This window comes from Hesperophylax consimilis, chromosome 21 (assembly GCF_061612785.1).
Source record: "Hesperophylax consimilis isolate HC1 chromosome 21, BYU_Hcon_1.0, whole genome shotgun sequence".
NCBI classification, from domain to species: Eukaryota; Metazoa; Arthropoda; class Insecta; order Trichoptera; family Limnephilidae; genus Hesperophylax; species Hesperophylax consimilis.
In genome coordinates this window covers 8,348,027-8,369,149 of record NC_142856.1, presented here as the reverse complement: position 1 = coordinate 8,369,149, position 21,123 = coordinate 8,348,027, and the positions used below count along the sequence as shown (strand labels likewise).

The following is a 21,123-nucleotide window of genomic DNA, read 5'->3' as shown; positions in this document are numbered from 1 at the left end:
TCCCCCCCATCGCCTTGCCCATCCCACTACCTTCAGCCTCACATCCTACCAGCATGACTGAGACTCGATCAAAATTACAGAATACGAGTTATCTGGACCATTTATTTACATACTGTACTTGCTCGTGAGCTCATACAAAAACACCTGTCGCCTTTGATTAAACCAGATTCTCCACCTGTCCCTAAAAAATCTCTCGAAATGATTTTTAAAACCACGCCAACAGAAAAACGGTGCCGCAATATTTGCGCGCATTACGGGATGGCATTTTTAATGGGCGAAAACCGGTTGGTAGGAACTGCTATTAGTCACCTATATTATATAATTTTTATTATAATTGTAAAAATTATAATAAAAAGAGATTTGAAAAAGGTTAAAAACAAAACACATGAGTATTTAAAAAATAAAACAAAATATTAATATATGTAGGTATAATAATTAAGAGAGTGGTGTATTCATCGTGTATACGTGATTATGTAAATTTGCACTTTTTTTGCAATTTTTAAAAACACTTGCAGTTCTTTAGCCTTGAATTGCTCTGTGAATGCTTCAAGAAAGCCTACTTTATGCAAGCGAAAAGCTCACACCACCTGGCGTATAAATTATAAAGGCTCCTGTTTTCAATGGGTAGGATATTTCGCTCAGTATTATTTGGTAATCCATTTAGATTCAGAGTGGTGGGTACTGGGTACATCCGTTGAAGAAGCAAAAATAAAACAGGACCCGAACGGAGTCCTTGAAGAAAGCCCGCTTTTACAATACTGTTAAAAAAAGGACCAAAAAGGATTGTAGTATTCTCTCATTGAGTAAAACGCGAAGTGCTTTGGGAGGAAGTGACAAAAAGCAAACAACAACATTAAAATTAAAGATGAAGAAGAGAAAGGAGTACAAAAACAAAAACCCTCAACAAACAACAACGTTTTAAATGTCTAGAGATCTGACGTTTTGCAAAGAACGCAGGTATCTATTTAGATTAAGTGAGAAATATAAAAAAAAAATAGAAAATGTCCTGAATGGAGTCCTTGAAGTAAGCCCGTTTTGACAATATCTTAGCATGGCCGGATAGTATCGTAATAGTAATAATCTCGGAAGGGAGGATGGTGGTTTTTAACCTCAGTTTTGATAATGATGGTAACCTAGTATGATAATAAAAAGTTGACGGTGGACTTACATGAGTGATGCCCTGGGGAGCTGTTGACGTGGAGTATCGCTGTGTAGCTCTGTTGTGGGGAGGGGACTGGGGACCAACAGGGAGACCGCCAGGGGGGATCCTGAAACAAGACAATTCATTAGGTAAACAACAAAATATTCATAACTAAACAATTAAACATAAAATAAGAGTTTGAATACAACATGTCCTTGGCTCTGAATAGTCGATATCTGTGTGTAATACGCAATACCTACCAACAAAAACATAAGATTGGAGCACTTACAAAATAATATGGAGCTTTAATTATAACCAAATATTAGTTGGTCATCAAGTATGCCGTTGATATTATGTTACCTACCTTAAATTCAACAATATAACAAGTTAATCTCTGGTTTAAAAGATAGAATGGCACCTCTACAAAATGGGTAAAGATCACAGGAATTCCTTAGAAGTGTGATTAACTGATCAACACCGATTTGAAAGACAACACAGTTATTTGTTCAAGAAAGAATTTCATAATTTGAAAAAGTTTAATAATTTCAACCGAAAATGACCTTATTTTGCACATAAAAACCCGTCCTCAACACACTTTTATCATTGTTACAATTTTTTTTTATAACTTAATGAGTATCACCTCAAATTGTAATATTTTAATTATTGAAGACAATATTAGCGATTCTCAAACGAAAATTTGAAACAAAAATATTGTAATAAATCGCTAATATTGTCTTCAACAATTAAGACATAAATTGTTCGGCAATTTTGCCATATGACTGCTTTGAGCTACCTAGCAGGAAGTTGGAAGCAGTCGCTACACTCAAAGTTAACAAGGAAGATCGTAAATTAGTCACTTTTACGTGGCAAAGTACTTTTACATCTCAAGTAGGGTGTAGTTTTTTTTACTACCAGGTGACTAAACCGGAGTCACCATAGTTTCTGGCTATCCACAAAGAACAGCTGCTTGTCAAGCCAATATATCACCGAAACTTGACAGCTTTAAAATTGGAACGGATAGGCCAAAAAAAGCCCGCATAGTACCTAGTACTACCTATCATACAAGATAGAATATATTATTTCACAACAATAACTTCGTGTTCAATTCTGTTATGTAGTAGAGAATATATAAACTGGGCAATGGGCTTATACGTGTAGATGATATTTTCGATTTAAATCTTGACATATTCAAAGCCAAATTAGTCCAGCACTTTATAGATATAATAAATAAATTCGTTCGGCTTTCTCTGATTGGTTCTCAAGTATTCTATAACCCACCCCAATAGGCCGCGCCCCTTCCAAATTCGAAGGTCACCTGGAATATGAGATCGCCTTAATGTATATAACGAGCAATCATAATTTAAACACAAGCTAATTCGAAATTTTTTTTTATTACTCGTATATATATTTCAAGGGTACTTAAATACTGTAATAATAACTTTATAATTGTATGTTATACTATTGTTTTCAATTTAATTTATAATCGTCACGGAAAAGCCCAATATGGCGTTAATATATATAAATAAAAATGTAAATGTTCGTTTGTTCAAAATCTCTTATCTCCGAAAGTTCTTCAGCAATTGCTTTGAAATTTTGACACAACTTTGCATTCAAATACTGTGTGTTTTATACCTATATTATATATATGTCACCTGTAGCGGGTAAAAACATGATATCTTATTTTAAAAACACCGCCATCTGTTGAACGTAAAAGCAACACGCGCTTTTGTGTTTTTTTTTCTATCCGCTCAGACATACTGAGCCACAGCAACGCGTGGCGGGGTACAGCTTATAAATAAATAAATAATAAACCTAGCCTAGGTAAGATAATGCTCTATTTCGGTTATTTCTCGCGTCTAGGCGATATCCTGCTTTCGAATGAGGGTAATAAATTAAATAAGGATAGATCTGGATAGGTAAGGGCTCCCGGCAGATGTTACGCGTAGGGAGGATTAAAATTTAGACATTTGGTTGACGTTTTGACATAATTTGTAGCATTGGGCATGTAAATAGAACGACTGACTAAATTTGTAACGAAAGTATTAAAGTAAATAAATATTTTTATTATGTAAATACAGGATTGAGAGAAGTGAGACGTAGTGTAAACATTTACAAAAGGTCAAATTGGTATCGCAAAAACACGGCTAAGGCAAAGCTTAATGCTAAATCACTATTTTGATTAATCTTTATAACGAATTGGTGTACATTATGAATACCAAAAAATATGCTTTAGATAAATTGAAGGTTTTCCTATCGTTTCGCTTGAGTAGAATACAAACAAAAATATAAAATACGCAATAAAAAATATAAAAGTAAACTACTAAAAAATGTTTGTTCTATAGAAATGTATGAACGCGTAAACGAAACAACTTTTAAATACAGTATTATAGCTAAGATTATCTGTGACAGTTTCACTTGATTAAAAATATTTACAAAATAAATAAAAACCACTTTTGTGCTTGAAATCGAACGTTTCTAGACTCCGTTTGTGAAGCGATTTTAATGCCTATTACCTACAATAGAAGGTACCTATACCAAGAATATACCTACACATTTTTGGCTTGTAGCTTCCTCTTAAATATACAATATATGTAACGGCCGTGTTCATACTCCATGGTCGACGGAGTATGAACCCGCCATGTCTAATACCGGCGTGCGCAAGTAAATTTGATGTGATTAAGTTAATAATAATAATATTTAGAGGATTTGTATAGCGTCGTTTTTCTGCTAAATCACCTCAATGGCGCTGTACAAATATATTTCTACAATTATCTATCTTATTACTAACTATAGATTAGTCGAGCTATTATCAATTTAAGCTGTGTTATTTCCCAATTTATTCATTTAAAATAATATATAGTATATTTGCTGCGAGTTTCAGAGTGAAAGACACACTCAGAATCAAGAATAAGACCACCGTTCAGAATTGAATCGTTGCTTTAAATGGCTTTAGCCGTGTTTTGTGACCAGATCTGAATATCCAGGTACTTTCCCACCTTCATCTGTCTGTTTACCCTCCCCACTACATTCAGCCTCATAACATACCCCAATTGGGGATGGCATAGTCTCACTGGCTCCAGATGGTTGGGAGCAGTTGGGACTCTTGTGCCGTATTCACATAAAAAAATTACAATGTATACGATTTCGAAGATTATATTCTACAAGACTACAAGCCGACAATTATTTTGAATTTAAATTTCAAACTATTTAACATAAATAAAACATCACAATATCCATTGATAAGAATGTAAAAAAGATCATTGAAAATAAAATTATTTTATTTTATGCAGAGAAAACAATCAACAGATATATTTAAGAAACACAATTAAACAACATTTTTGTGAAAATGGCGAAACAGCTGTCACACGCAAAATAATATAAACCGATGTGAAGTTAATAAAAAACAATATTTATGTATAAAACAAATTTACGTAGGTATAAAACCAATTTATGTAGGTATAAAACAAATTTACGTAGGTATAAAACAAATTAACGTAGATATAAAACCAATTAATGTAGGTATAAAACAAATTTATGCAAGTATAAAACAAATTTACGTAGGTATAAAACCAATTTATGTAGGTATAAAACCAATTTATGTAGGCATAAAACAAATTTACGTAGGTATATGTACCAAATAAAATATTTAAAATAAAACATACCCTCCAATAACAAATCCAGACAGGCAAATTATCATTTTGATTTTATATTAATAACACCAAACATAAAACAACGAACACAGATTATTATTTATTTAATAATCTAAGAGTATTTAAATTTTGAAAACGTTTCGGTCGTGATCTCAGGAATGATTAACAAAATTCAAAACACGACCTCTCGAGACCACTGCAAAATACAGACTGGCCGCGACTGGCGAGTTCGGCGTTCAGTTGAATTGAGTTGAGTTTAGTTCTGGTTCGGGTCGGGGGAAGAACCAAAGGAAGGAAGGTGCACCCGAAATAATTATGCATTATCAGTGGTAGGAAAAAAAACTGGGCAAGGTGCAGATGCAGAAGAGCTTTTGTGTTCCTGTATTTATAGCACTGTAAATAATACTACTGCAATTGAGATATATATTGTTGATCAAGAATAACAATTACTTGTATTGATATGCTAGTCCCAGGCAGATATCGTATGCACGTAATCGACAATCATCCTAAAAGCCGTTCATATAATCTCCTTTCTCACACACCTTGCATGAAAACGAAAAATATTCAGATATTTCGCGGACATTTTGTATTTTTACTGTTAGAAAATAATTATGATATTTTTTCGATTTGCTGCCAAAAAATCGTTAGTTTATTAAATTTATTCGTGAAATCGGAAATAAGATCCATAACAAGTCCAACAGAATTCAGGTCTAAACTAAAAACTTACAATTTTAAGCTGTCATACCTCATAACCTTAAATTAAATATACCATTCCTAAAAGAAAGTCCAGTTATATTCAATTTTCCAGTTATGTCCTAAATCCTGTATCTAAATTTCGCTAATAAACAATTAGATAATGTTAATAAGGCGTTAATCTCAAGTGACCTACCAGGTAAGTATGATACTGTATATTAAATAGTTAGTAATAACATAGATCACTGTAGAAATGTATTATAAATTTGTACAGCGCCCTGGAGGTGATTTTGCACAAAAACGGCGCTGTACAAGTCATCCAATTATTATTATTAGGTAATTTAGGTAACTATTTACATGTACATAATATGATTTCACCTTGTATCACCATGTAACCAGTTGGAACCGTTTCGGAATGTTCGGTTTCAGATCGTTTTTAAAATCAATAATTTAGAATGGAAATATTAAAATTACATAATTTTCATGCAATTATCAGAACCAGAATTTTTTAATCTTCCACGCATTATTAACGGTATTCATTATTTGTGAAAATACCCCATAACGAGAAAGGAACGAAGCAACAGCAAACGGCGTTACGCGCCTTTTGCGGTTGCTTCGTTCCTTTACTGTAAGTCGTGGTTCAGCTCGGCAGTCCGGCTCGCGTGTTTTTTTGTATACCCATAATAATATATTATCTACCTTCATACACAGTTTGAGTAAATAATAGAATATATTTGGCTCATTTTTACACGACCAGTTTTACGAAATTTTAATTTGTTCGCAAAATGTGTATAAAGGTATATGAAATATTTTGATGGGTTTGATTTATTTTAATACATAATATATGTACTAAAAAATATATATTAAGGCGATGCCATACGTCGTAATGCAAAATCGTGTGTTTTTGGTTTGAAAATTTGGTCGCCTAGAAATGTTTCAGATGCTTCAATTAAATACTGCGAGTAGAATACATCTTGGCCTTTGAAATAATCGAGTATTTTTTAGATAAGTCTTTTTATAAGCCCAGAAAAAAAAATAATGTAAACGCCTATGGAAACTGCTTTAAAGTTCAAAATCTCCTACTTACGAACCCATTTTCGCTTATGATTTTATTGTATAATGTGGCAAATTAAGTTATTTATAAAATGCTAGAATTTTTTTTTAATATTTATGCCTGAACATCCACAAAATAAAATAAAAGGCTTTATCGCCATCTACGTAAGGGTTGTTATTGATAGCGGCTCAATTTAAAATATTACACGACGCAGTGCATCGCCTTAATACAAAATCTGTATAGCGTTTTAAGTCGTTTCTCTTCTGTTCCGACTGTTGAAGAGAATCGGCAGATGTTCTGAGTTCATAACCACGTGCAAGACGCGCGCCAGGTGCAAATCTACTAAACCAATGCACTACCTTGAAGGGGCGTCATCTACTCATCGTTTACATTATCATATAATAATACTTGGATAAATTGTATGGCGCCATTTTTGTGAAATATCACCTCGGAAAAGTAGTTCAATTAGGAGATCTCGCGCCCAAAAAAATATGTTTCTAATTTTCTCGCACTTAACAAAATGATTTTCTCTGAAATCATAAGACTTATAAGTAGTTACCTAAATTTTCTGATAATAATAATATTTGGATGATTTTATAGCGCCGTTTTTGTGCAAAATCACCTCAAGGGCGCTGTACAAATATATAATACATTTCTACAATGATCTAACTTATTACTAACTATATATCGGTGGCCGAGTTCAATTCCTCGACTGGTTAAGTCCTCCATCACAACACAAGCAACATTTTCCGCTTACTGTGGTCGTAGTAGGAAATTTTCAAATATTGTCAGGTTATTCGTAACCCGGGAATGATAGTTTTTCTTTAAAAAAATAAAAAATAAATAAAATATGGATATAATATACAGTATCATACTTAACCTGGTATGTCACTTAAGATTAACACTTAATTAACATAAACTAATTGTTTAATAGCGAAATTTAGATACACGATTTAGGACATAATTGGAAAATTGGATATAGTTGGACTTTATCTCAGGAATTGTATATTTAATTTAAGGGTATGACAGCTTAAAAAGGTAAGTTTTTAGTTTAGACCTGAATTCTGTTGGATCAAGCCAAGACCAAGCAAGCCTTCGGCCCTGTGCGATCACCAAACTTAGTATTTGGCTTGCGCTTAGGTTCCATCAGTCTGCCTGCAGCTGATGATGTTGCTGATCTAAGAGTTGACTGCCTGAGTGCAGTGTTTTCCGGGACGCAAAGTTCAGAGATGTAGGGTGGGGTCATTTCATTGATTGATTTAAACACCATCCAGCACAATTTGTACTGGATTCTTTCAGGGCACTTGAGCCAGTGAAGGTTACGTAGGTGTACTATATAACATATTTCTACAATGCTCTGTGTTATTGACTGGACAAAATATTATCAACTTATAGCTAATTTATTGCATCCACCGGTTCGTCGATCACTAATACAAAACTATACGTACAATCCATTTGACCAATGAACATGATGCTGCATTAGAATGTACACATACATTATTTTTTATTTATTTGTATTCTGCACAGGCAGATAATATCTACACTTAATTATAAATTATACGCAATCATACTTTTTTGTAAAATTGTGTAAAATTTAAAATACGTTTATTAGTAAGGCTATACAGAAATTGAAGCAGGCAGTGTAAAACGTGCGTTTAACGTTACCTTAATCAAACTTCAAACGATTTAGTTTGACAGGTATGCCGAAACATGTGCACATGCTGTTAGAGGAGACACGGGCAACGGGCATACTGGGCAAATGGATGTGTATTTAATATTACAATAGGAACCATGTGCATCACACAACACAGTTATAAATAAACCCCGACGAGTTATTGGAACTAATTTGGAAACCCATATATACTTTAAAAATACATTATACCTATCCAAACAATTTCGTTCTAAGTGGGTGGTGTCTTGATTTTGAACCTTTCCTCAACTTATTGAACAAAATTGAGGAAGACAAAATAATATTTCATCAAAATGACAGTTCAAGACACCTTTAAAAAGTCATATAGAGTCATTAAAAGTGATGAAACAAAAACTAGGTTAAATAGTTACCTATGTAACCTAGTTTTTGTTTCATTACTTTTCATGACTTTATATCACTTTTTGTAGGTGTGTTGAACTTTTGATGAGACACCCGGTCACCGAATATTATATATGTTTAGATATTTCAATTTTGATTGATGAAATTACCAATTTCCAATCTGCAATAAAAAAAACATAAAGGGAAAAAACTGATTACCCATAGCATCTTTCTTTCCCGATCTACCCCAGGGCACACGACAGCTGCCGTAAGGACGGTCTATTTTTTCTAGCCAAGGAAGCACCTCAAATCTTGGCGCATTACCCACACCCACACCATCTGTCTGGCCCGTCTACCAGCAATCTCCCCACTCTCCTCCGCGCTTTCATCTCGTGTAGGTAGATATTATATCACCTGCCGCCACAAAAAATAAAATAACCATAAACAAAATATAAGAGGAATTACAAAATATATTCAATAGGCTGCCGATTTTTTTTTTTTTACAGTATTACCGCACAAGAGTCCCAACTGCTCCCGTCTGGAGCCAGTGAGACTATGGCATCCCCAATTGGGGTATGTTGTGAGGCTGAGGGTATTGGGGAGGGGAGGGAGATGGGGAAGAGGAAGGTTGGGAAGTACCTGGCTATTCAGATCTGGTCACCAAACACGGCTAAAGCCATTTCAAGCAACGTTTCAATTCTGAATGGTGGTCTTACACCAGGGCGATACTGAGAGTATCTTCCACTCTGGAACGTGCCGCAAATATACTATATTACTATATATTATTTTAAATTAATTAATTGTGAAATAACACAAATTAATCAAATAAAATTTATTTGCGCACGCCGGGTTCGAACCCGCGACCTTCGGATCTGTAGTCAAAAGCGTATACCACTAGACCACGCCGGCCGTCAATAAAGCAGTTCTAAAAAATAGAGATAAATTCTTAAAATACACCATTCAACCATTTTAGAAGAAAACCTTCTTTGGGGTAGTATTAAACATAATTAGGTTTTAAGGCGAAGCTTAATGCCAAATCACTATTTTGATTAATCTTTATAACGAATTGGTGTACATTATGAATACCAAAAAATATACTTTAGATAAATTGGAGGTTTTCCTATCGTTTCGCTCGTGTAGAATACAAATAACAAAATAAATTATTTAATAAAAAATATAAATGTACTGCTAAAAAAATTTTTTTTTCAAAAATAATGTATGAACGCATAAAGGAACAACTTTAAAAAAATACACTATTATAGCTTAGATTATCTGTGACAGTTTCACTTTTTTGCTTTCTTGTAAAATTATTTACAAAATAAATAAAACCAGTTTTAGGCTTAAATCGAACGTGTCTAGACTCCGTTTGTACAGCGATTGTAATGCCTATTACTTACAATACAAGGTATACCAAGAATATACACATTTTTGGCTTGTAGCTTCCTCTTAATGCGTCACACTTGCAATTCTTCAAAATTAAGCATATACCATATACATGGGGTCCAGAAACTAGAAATGCGGAAATCTGGTGGATCTACGCCCGTCGTCCCACTGGGTCGGTCGGTATCGGTAGCGAATCGACAAAAAACGGAGACATTAAAAAAGTTCCACAATAGATGCGCTGCAAACCATGGTAAACTTTACTTTTCGGCGCGGGGTCTCGGGTTTTTGTCGATTCAGTACCGATACCGACCCAGTGGGACGACGAGCTACATCACACTTGATGTCGATTCTGTACCGATACCGACTCAGTTGGACGACGGGCTACATCACACTTGATGTCGATTCGGTACCGATACCGACTCACTTGGACGACGGGCTACATCACACTTGATGTCGATTCTGTACCGATACCGACTCAGTTGGACGACGGGCTACATCACACTTGATGTCGATTCTGTACCGATACCGACTCAGTTGGACGACGGGCTACATCACACTTGATGTCGATTCGGTACCGATACCGACTCACTTGGACGACGGGCTACATCACACTTGATGTCGATTCGGTACCGATACCGACTCAGTTGGACGACGGGCTACATCACACTTGATGTCGATTCGGTACCGATACCGACTCAGTTGGACGACGGGCTACATCACACTTGATGTCGATTCGGTACCGACACCGACTCAGTTGGACGACGGGCTACATCACACTTGATGTCGATTCGGTACCGATACCGACTCAGTTGGACGACGGGCTACATCACACTTGATGTCGATTCGGTACCGATACCGACTCAGTTGGACGACGGGCTACATCACACTTGATGTCGATTCGGTACCGATACCGACTCAGTTGGACGACGGGCTACATCACACTTGATGTCGATTCGGTACCGATACCGACTCAGTTGGACGACGGGCTACATCACACTTGATGTCGATTCGGTACCGATACCGACTCAGTTGGACGACGGGCTACATCACACTTGATGTCGATTCGGTACCGATACCGACTCAGTTGGACGACGGGCTACATCACACTTGATGTCGATTCGGTACCGATACCGACTCAGTTGGACGACGGGCTACATCACACTTTGTCACATAAATATTTGTGACAAGAGAAGTTCTTGCCTAATTGGGTTTATTTTGTCTATGGGTATTTTTTTCGAACTTTGGCAATATTTTGAAGGAAGGAAGTACAGTTTTGTTTATGGTCACTTCCTCCCCGGTCAGCTGGGCTGCTGACCGGTGGAGCCAGTCACTCTCCTTTAAAGGGGCTTGAATCTGAGTTAATCATGTGAATAGGAGTTATTATTTCTTTTAAAAAAGACGCGGGGTGTTTATCCATTCACGTACAGTTCGTGTTTGTTATTATTTTAGTGGGGAATATGGAATCCCGCTTTTATTGAGTGTTGGCCGATGGTCATCTCGGAGTGCTCGTGTTTCGGACTTGAAACCGAGATTGGTTTGGTCCTGGCTGTGGCTGGTTGTTCTTGGCGGAGTGTCCCGCTGCCACTAAGAAAACGGATTGCTGTCTTGGCTCCGTTGAAGAGTCTGGTTGACTACCACGTGCTGCAGGCCTGATGCCCCTGCAGGCGTCCATTGAGGGAGTTGCTGTCCTCCCGCTGCCACCAAGAGAAGGATGTCCTGGCTTTCGACTCGGGTCCGTTCCCCGCTGCTGAGAGCAAGTCTTCAATCGCCATCCGTTGTCGTTCTTTCGTTACACGTTAAGTTAGTTTAGTTTAATTCAGGAGTCCATCGGGTATGTGCATATATTTATTTCTATGGTTACATGTTTACCATCTGTACTCTTTTGTTGTAACTTTTATGTTTCAATATATTTTCCATTAAGAATCCACTCTTTTTTATTTATGATCACCTAACTTACTTGACAGGAAATTATTCCCACAATCTTGAGATGAGATCTCAGCTCTACCGTTTCCTTTTAAACATTGGAATGTACCTACCTAAAATCCCATACGTTACAACTTGATGTCGATTCGGTACCGATACCGACTCAGTTGGACGACGGGCTACATCACACTTGATGTGGATTCGGTACCGATACCGACTCAGTTGGACGACGGGCTACATCACACTTGATGTCGATTCGGTACCGATACCGACTCAGTTGGACGACGAGCTACATCACACTTGATACCGACTCAGTTGGACGACGGACTACATTACATTTGATGTCGATTTTGTGGTATCACTTTTTTTACTCGAGCTTTCGTTTTCGAGTTAAAATCGGTCGCTACGGGATTACTATCATCTTTTTATTATATTCTAAATGCGTCAAAGCGTAGACCCAGCTCCGAAACCTTTTTTAACCGTTTAGTTGCCGAAACAAAAAATCTAAATCCGGTTCTTTATGCGATATAGATTATCCAGTTTCCCGTTTATACCACTAGTTTCCGTACACCTTTTATATGATAGTTTAATATTTTTTCTAAAATATAAAATTTTATGTGAATACCGCACAAAAGCACCAACTGCCCCCACTATCCGAAGCTATGGAATCTTCAATTGAATTATATTATGAGGCTAAAAGAAGTGGGGAAGGAAAGGAGATCGGAAAGATAAAGATTGGGTTAACGCCATATGAAGAAAAAAATTCAATTCTGAATGGTGGTTTTTTTAATAAACTTTTTAATATAAGTGTGTTTGTCGGAAGTAACTTGCCAGGTAAGTATGTTTTGGTATCTTTTCTAAATAATAAATGTAGATCCTAGGAAATAAATTGTACAGCGCCCTTGAGGTGATTTTTACAAAAACGGCGCTCTACAAATTATCAAATTATTATTATTATTATTGGTCTTACACCAGGAAGATACTGAGAGTATCTACCGCTCTCTTCATAGTTGTTGCACTTCTTCAAAAATAAATGTCTAAATTTAACAATAAAATTATACCTATTAAATGTACGATTGTATTAAATAATATTATTATTCGTCGAAAGGGTATCTAAACAAGAAAAATGCATATTTTGAATGAATCGTCGAAGCGTTACAAATGCATTTTTAAGCAGAGTCGTTGCGTTCAGGGAGTCAAGTCCTACCTATGAACCTATGCACCGTGACGTGCATCTAAAAATAATATCCTGCAATGATTATGGTATGAAGGTACCCGAACATATGGCGTACACGTACAGTGCACACAGTCGTGCGGGCCCTAGGAAGAAGGGATACTAAACATGTGATCTAGGGTGTTAAATCAGACACGTTGATAAATTGCCAAATAAATAATATAATAATTTTTATTGTTGATAAAAAGTTGTCGGTAGAGTGTGTAGATCTAAGTTATTGATATTTAGTTTATGTAGTTTTAAGATATTTACAAAGGTGGCGGTAGTAACGCCACATGACAGAGAAAACATGTCGACTATACCCGAACGGTTACGAGTAGAGCCGATCTTAAGGCCAGCAGCTCAGTACAAGTTCCTACCTTCAACAGAATAACTCAGTCTACAGCTTAGACGGACCGAAGTATTTACTACAACCTTTCGTATATATTTTAATAATCTTTAGTACTTATTATAACCTACCGTATATCTTATTATAATCCTTAGTATTTATTATAATATTATATATTCCGATCATAATGTGTACCGATGTTTAAGAAGAGATTTATCAGTATAATACATAATTGATTAATAGTACGAAGCACTCACTCAAACTGACTTACTGCCTACCCACAAATTGACTGAATAATAAATACTGAAGACGAAAATAATGAGAATTTAGAAAAAAAAATAATGCACGTGCTAGGCTTATATTTTCAATATCGAAAAACAAACTGAAAATTTGATGTTTTATTTGTTGTTATATTAATTCAATAATAACCACAATGAAATGTATTACAAATTAAAGGTTCTCCACTCCATTATTTTACAACCCACCTCGTATTGCAGACACGAGCGGTGCATCGTGCATTCAATGTGACTAATTATTCACCCAAGCTTAACTAATAATAAAATAATAACCATAAGTCCATAATGCACTCCACAAGACACGAACGTGGCCGGCTATTCTATCCAAGGATGCACATTATAACAATAACAATAACAAATGTAGATCCTAGGAAATAAATTGTACAGCGCCCTTGAGGTGATTTTTCACAAAAACGGCGCTCTACAAATTATCCAATTATTATTATTATTATTATAATACCTACTGCACGGACAAAAATGATCCTGTTAAAAAAGTGAAAGCATGCCAATTTCTTGATAAAATATTGTCATTCAGAATATATCGAGAACACGTGTTCTTTTCCTAATAAATATCATGACGGAATGCGACAAGTTCAGTATGTCAATATTAATATCAGTATTTGTATGAACACGTGTTCCGCCGTCCTCACAAAACATGTTAGGAATTTCGACAATTCATTCGTTAAAGGCCTACAGTCCCGTTTTTAACAGAAGAACGAATAATTTGACATATTAGTCATTCAGAATATATCGATAACACGTGTTCTTTTCCTAATAAATATCATGATGGAATGCAGCAACATCAGTATGTCAATAATTGATATCAGTATGTGAATGAACACGTGTTCCGCCGTTCTCACAAAACATTCGCTTTTAACAGATACTATGTTAGGAACCTTGTCAATTCATTCTTTGAAGGCCTGTAGTCCCGTTTTTAACAAGAAAAGGAATAATTTGACCAGATTTTTAATAAATTAAAAGTTTTCTCCGTGTGGGTTTGTGTAATCGGTAGAGGTCGTTGCAACTTGTGACCAGTAATTAGTGTCACGAAAAGCTGGTAATTTTTAAGTGGAGAGAGGTAAGTCGAAGGATGTGTCCATTGTCTGAAGAGGAACTGGGATAAGATGGTCAAAGGACACAGAATTCGTGATCAAAGACCGGCGCTTTTTTAATTGTAATTGGTTTGGGACACGTTACTTCGTTTTTGTGTTGGATACAAAGCTTTTATTTTGTACGGCAGATTAATTATCCAATTTCAATACTTTTTATCACAACTTCCAGTATTTACGTGATAACTGGACCAACCGGAACAGTGACAAAACAGAACAGTTAAAACCGAACGATGACAAAACAGAACAGTGACAAAACAGAACAGTGACATAACAAAACAGTGACAAAACAGAACAGTGACAAAACATAACAGTGACTAAACCGAACAGTGACAAAGCCGAACAGTGACAAAACAGAACAGTGACAAAACAGAACAGTGACAAAACAGAACAGTTACAAAACAGAACAGTGACAAATCAGAACAGTGACAAAACCGAACATGATAAAATAATACGTTAGGTTATATAATTTTTGTTTGTTTATCACCACTTTTCTTTAGTGTTTTGTGGAACCGAATTGCATTATGCCCCATGGGCAGTGCTTTTGCAACATTCAAATAATAAAAAAAACATATCACAACAAAAAGCACTTCAATAAAAATAACGATTCCTTTTAATATAGTACATATCGAAGAAGGTTGAATCGTTAAAACTATTAAAAAAGTACCTACGTAGGTAGTTGAGATAATAAACTGTTCACAGTAGTATAGTGATAACGGTTTTCTGGATCCTACGCAAAATAAAATTATGGCGTGAACTTGTAGGTGAACAGTAAAAAGTATTAAAACTATACAGGATGTTCGGGGGTAATGTGCGCTAACTTCGGAGGGTGATTCTACATACAAGATAAACAACTTCTTTCGAAAATCTCATGTTATAAGGTAATTTTTAGGTTTAAAAAAAGATGAATTGTCTGAATCGGAAAATTAAATATTCTTCTATGAAAAAAAAAAATTGTATGCGAAAACGAACATAAGAATTTCGAGAAAAAGATATTTTCTTTTTTACTTCTGCCATCATGCAGAATCACCTTCCGAAGTTAGCGCACTTTACCCCCGGACACCCTGTATACACAGTATATGGGCGAAACGATCATAGCTCCGTCATAAGCTCTCCCTCTTTCTTATAAAAGACGCGTGTAACAGAAAGAGAGGTTCAAACAAACCTTTTATAGGCACTGAACAGAAAATCCCTAGTAGTAGTGTGATCTATATAAAGTTGAAAGAAAACTGATCGTTTTTCTCTAAGAAATTTAATAAACCAAACCCAAAATTTCCCCTCAAATCATAAGATTTGTAAGTAGGTACTTGAATACCTTTTTTGTATTTCTTGGGCATTAACTATTTAAATTATTTATCCCGGTTTCAACACATCCGTGTCTGATTAGATTTTATTAGGTGACGGTAGTGGGAGGGGAGACTTTTAGTGACGGGGGGTGGAGAAAGGTTGCGGAGTCAACATAACAAAAATCAAGTAGCAAATGTGCATGTGAAATAATCTCTTCAAAACAAAATGGCTTAAGTAACTATGTAATTAATTATAAACCATATATTTTTGGTTCAATTTCAAATAAGAAATTCTTTTCTAAAACTTTCTTAAGGTAAGTAGGTATCATAATCTAGAAAAATGCGAATAAGAAAGTCCAAATAAACACGAAAATTTTACATTTGAAAAAATTATCTTTACAGAACCATTAAAACGGCCACCATCTTGAAACGGAACGTACAAACAAACGAAATGCAAAACGTTCGAGTTAAAACAGGACTTGTAACTTCTATTCGTTTATCTCTTCAGTGTATATATATTCAGTAATATGCTGCCACGATAAGTAAAAACACCGTGAGAGTTTCAAGGAAGACACTGCGATTTTACTTACCACGAGTATAGTGGGATGCATTAACCGTTCGGTGCTTCAGTGGTTACTACTGTCATGTGGGTGGAAGGAATTTCTACGTAGAAAAGTAATAAATAAGAATTACATCACATCGTTCTGTGTTTGTGTAGAATTCGTGTCCATTTCCATAAAGCTTTATTATTCTGTAAAACTGAATAGCAGTTGTGAATTTTCTTTATGTAAATACCCACCATAGTCCCTACATAATAATAACATTATATTTATATACTAGAAATGTTTCAGATGCTTTAATTAAATACTGGGAGTAGAATACATCTTGGCCTTTGAAATAATCGAGTATTTTTTAGTCTTTTTATAAGCCCAGAAAAAATAGTGTAAAGGCCTATGAAAACTGCTTTAAAGTTCAAAATCTCCTACTTACGAACCCATTTTCAGTTATGATTTTATTGTATAATGTGGCAAATTAAGTTATTTATAAAATTATCGCAAAAAAAAAGAATATTTATGCCTGAACACTGAACATCCACAAAATAAAATAAAAGGCACTTTTTGGCCATGTTTTTTTCTTGCATTAATCAAAACAGGCGGATGGTGTTAAGCGGGAATTTAAACCTTATCGCCATTTACGTAAGGGTTGTTATTGATAGCGGCTCAATTTAAAATATTACATGACGTAGTGCATCGCCAAGAAGGTACAATAAGGAGGCAACTGAAACCAAACAATTACGGAAGTTTTATAAAATGGCTTTTTATAAAATATTAAGAAGAAGTTAATATTTATGAATGGTAAGATTTTTTAAATCATTTTGTTTTTAAAGCTCGTTTAAATTCAGCCAAATTCATAAAATTAGTCTGAGCTGAGGGAAGTCTATTCCATCATAAGAGAATATTTATATATAACAAATACGTGTTCTAGCGTAAGTCGGTGCACTTACTGGAGAAAACTTACTGATACAAAATATTGCTAATTTATTAAAAATCTCTTCAAATTATTCGTACTCCGGTTAAAAACGGGACTTCAGGCCTTTAACGAATGAATTGACAGGTTTCCGTTTAAACCATAAGTAAAACACTAATGTGTTATGGCGATGTCTTCAAATAGTCTGTTTTTTTTCGAATTTCGTCATTGTGTACTAAGACAAACGCAGATGCATGAACACGTGTTCCGAAATATTATGAATGTACTAACAATTTATCAGGAAATTGCATGCTATACCGTTTTTAACCCTTTCAGCACCGCACTTTTATTTCCACATGTAAACATAATTTTAAGCTAGATAACACCTTAGCAATTATTTGAAAAATTTTAATGTATAAATTTGATTATCATTATTTTTAGGTCTCAAGGAATAAAGGTTATAAACTAGAATAAAAAATAGACGCATTGAGGAATATCCTTTACAATCGATACGCAAAACATAGGCTAATTTTTATCACAAAATAAAGAGATTTTTTTTTGTACATGTTCCTCAGAAGGAACTCCGGTATTGAAGGGGTTAGCGGGATTTTAATAAATCAGCTATACTCTATTTTGATTATTGTATAATATTTACACAAACCGAACAAAAACGGGGTGGTTTTAAGAGCAATAACCGTTAAATTTCGAGTATGTGTTACGGCATATTTATATAATAATATAATAACCACGATGCGCGGTGATGATAAAATATAACAGAAAGAATCGGAGGAATTTGGCTGAATTGAATCGGGACATAACATTATTTTATAAAGAATCGTCTTTCTATAAAGGGATAAAAAACAAGACAGCTGCACTGCGTAACTTGCACTTCAACCAAAGGTGCTCAAACTGTGGGCGAGACGTAAAATAATAAATAATTAATATAGATATCATAATAAAGTGTAAGAAACATAGTCCAGAATTGCTTGCATTAATTAGCTTTCGGATTCCACTACGTAATACTTCAAGTCGGGATTTATTTCAGTGCACAAATTCTGGAGCTAACTACCATATGTATTCCTCGAAAAAAAAATCGATTTTCTTGTCACATTACTTATAACACTGTAATCCCCACTCCCAATTTAAAATCCCCAAAAATTCGGAAACTAGGGTAAATTTAGGTAATAAGGTAGTTAGGTGCAAATTATGGTAATGTTTTCTTGTTTATTGTATATTTTGGCGTTGCTATTGCTTATAATCCGATGTCTACTAACTAATAATTATTATTATAGGAATATTGTAGGAATTTACGATTAAAACCAGTAAAAAATGAATTATACGTGATTCGCATCGCCACTAATTGAAAAAGGGTTGACTGAAAATATATCAACGAGTGGTACGGAACGAAACCCGGGGAACTGCTGTCATATTTTATTTTATTTTACATATTATTTTCCACTATCGTGAACCCTTTTTTTCAATTAAACTCTCACCGGGACGACACTAGATGTCGAGTCGTAAAACTAAATTTCTTAACAGATGATGATTACGAGAATATTTTAATTGATTTCATAAATGACTAAAGTTACTTCATCCAGCTATAAGAAAATCTATCACCTGAGATATTAATTTAATAGGTCGGTAGATGATTGAAATCAAATTATATTTAAGTTCAAATTACATATTCTACTACATGCTTACGTATTAGTTTATTTTTAGCATTTCATATTTATTGTACCATCATGTGTTCTAAATTAGTAATCTTCTCTCTAAGCTATTGGGTTGGGTCTCAAATTGTAGCAAATTTAATCGACTTTAAAAACGTACTACGTGATTATAATCGAAAACTAGTCCTTTAAGGTTAAAATCGCCAGAAACGGACGAAAGGTGGAAAATTTTTGGTGGTTTTTTGGACTCATTCAGATTTTTGACAATGTTGCGTTCAGCGCTCAAGGTAGAAAACTTGGATTATTCATTGGGCCAGCACTATTTTATGGAGGATAATAAAAATAGAAATTGCCTCATTTTCAAAAAACATTAATTATTATTTTATCGAGTGAAAGTTTGAGAAATTGCGGTGGGCCATTGATTCGGTGCTTGGCATTTATGCATTGTATAAAGGAATCAGATCCCCGACTGAGGATGCGAGCTCCGCTCATCGAAGATGCGCATAAACACGCCAGGTGCTTTTTCTTTTCAATAATCACTAACACAGGCAGAACTTTCCGTCCACTATGCCCACTACCCACTCGCCCGCATTCTACATTCATCCCAAAATAATATTTATTTATTGATAGCTACCGGTGTATATAGTGGGGGTGGGTATATATGTATTTATATTTAGTGAAAAATTTTTAATTTATTAAATACTAGCTGACGTGTACCTGGAGTTGCTCGGGTTATGAATGTTTTGATGTTAAGTTTTGAGGTTGTGAATTCTGGTGCATTTTTAAGGTTTCAATAATATTATCGTAACAATTAAAACAGCCTACTCATTTGTTGCCTCGGACGTCAACGTCATCTTCTACCTTTCACTTTCACATCATACATTCTCCTTTCACCCTTTTCTTTCTTCGTCACATACGCCCACAGACATAGGAATTAATAGACGAGAAGATAATGGCGAGGGGTAAAATCAACTGTTGAAGAACGAAGGGAGTGAAGCTGACTGTGATTCGTCAATAAATCAATCTGACAGTAAATAGGCATCTCGCATTATAATATCACCATTTACTTCTTAAAAGTAAAACCTGCTTTTGAATGAATAGACATTTCTACATGGGAGCGCAAATTACTCGCCACGTTATGAACTAATTTGCGAAGTCCAAATTCGGCAAAGTAAGGCAGCTTCAATTTTCAGAGTCGTAGTTAGTTTCAGAGTATTTAGTTAAGACACTTTTACAAATGTCTCATAATTTACTTACCCCAGTAAACAACGATGAGCACACTTGAGAATCGCTACATTGAGATGTGATAGTATATGTTTCTAAAATTGATCCATATAATACGGTGTGAATAAGCTTAAAATAAAGTAAAATAATGCTTACTTATGGAATGTAATACGACAATTGGGTTTATTCTCTTTTTCACATCTATTTTTACAAGTTTTCATAGTACAAGTCAACATTTCGCCGTGTTATTTCGTAAAATGAACCGATGATGCCTCGACCATAGTTCGCACAAGAATGATGACGTCACGTTTTCAAATTTCACTTGAGGCCATACGCGAGCACAGCCGGCTCCAATGGAACCGGTATGGGGAGTGGGGATAATACGCTTTTAATCACTTAGGGCAGGTCTACTAATATTCATATGTCTATGCATACGCCACATTTCACCACACTTAAGTATTTCATTCATTTGATCGCGCTATATCTTCCTCGGGTGTCCTCGACTTTGACTACCATTCGCTAATGTATACCACATTGTCACTATTAAAAAACGACATAATATCAACTTAAAAACTGTGAAATCTTGGTTTTATCATTTGCTTTAAACCGCAGTAAGCTGTTTCATTGTTTCCATATTAA

General features: G+C 35.1%; 1 protein-coding gene across 4 annotated transcripts in view; it reads right to left on the bottom strand.

Annotated features, from left to right (window-relative positions):
* Graf (GTPase regulator associated with FAK) overlaps positions 1 to 21,123 on the bottom strand; it is a 398,790-nt gene that overhangs the window by 13,775 nt on the left and 363,892 nt on the right. For all 4 annotated transcript variants that reach the window (XM_089644800.1, XM_089644801.1, XM_089644802.1 and 1 more), the window contains one exon: positions 1,169 to 1,268. In XM_089644800.1, the coding sequence (XP_089500926.1) occupies positions 1,169 to 1,268 (100 nt within the window). The remainder of the gene's footprint in view (positions 1 to 1,168; positions 1,269 to 21,123) is intronic.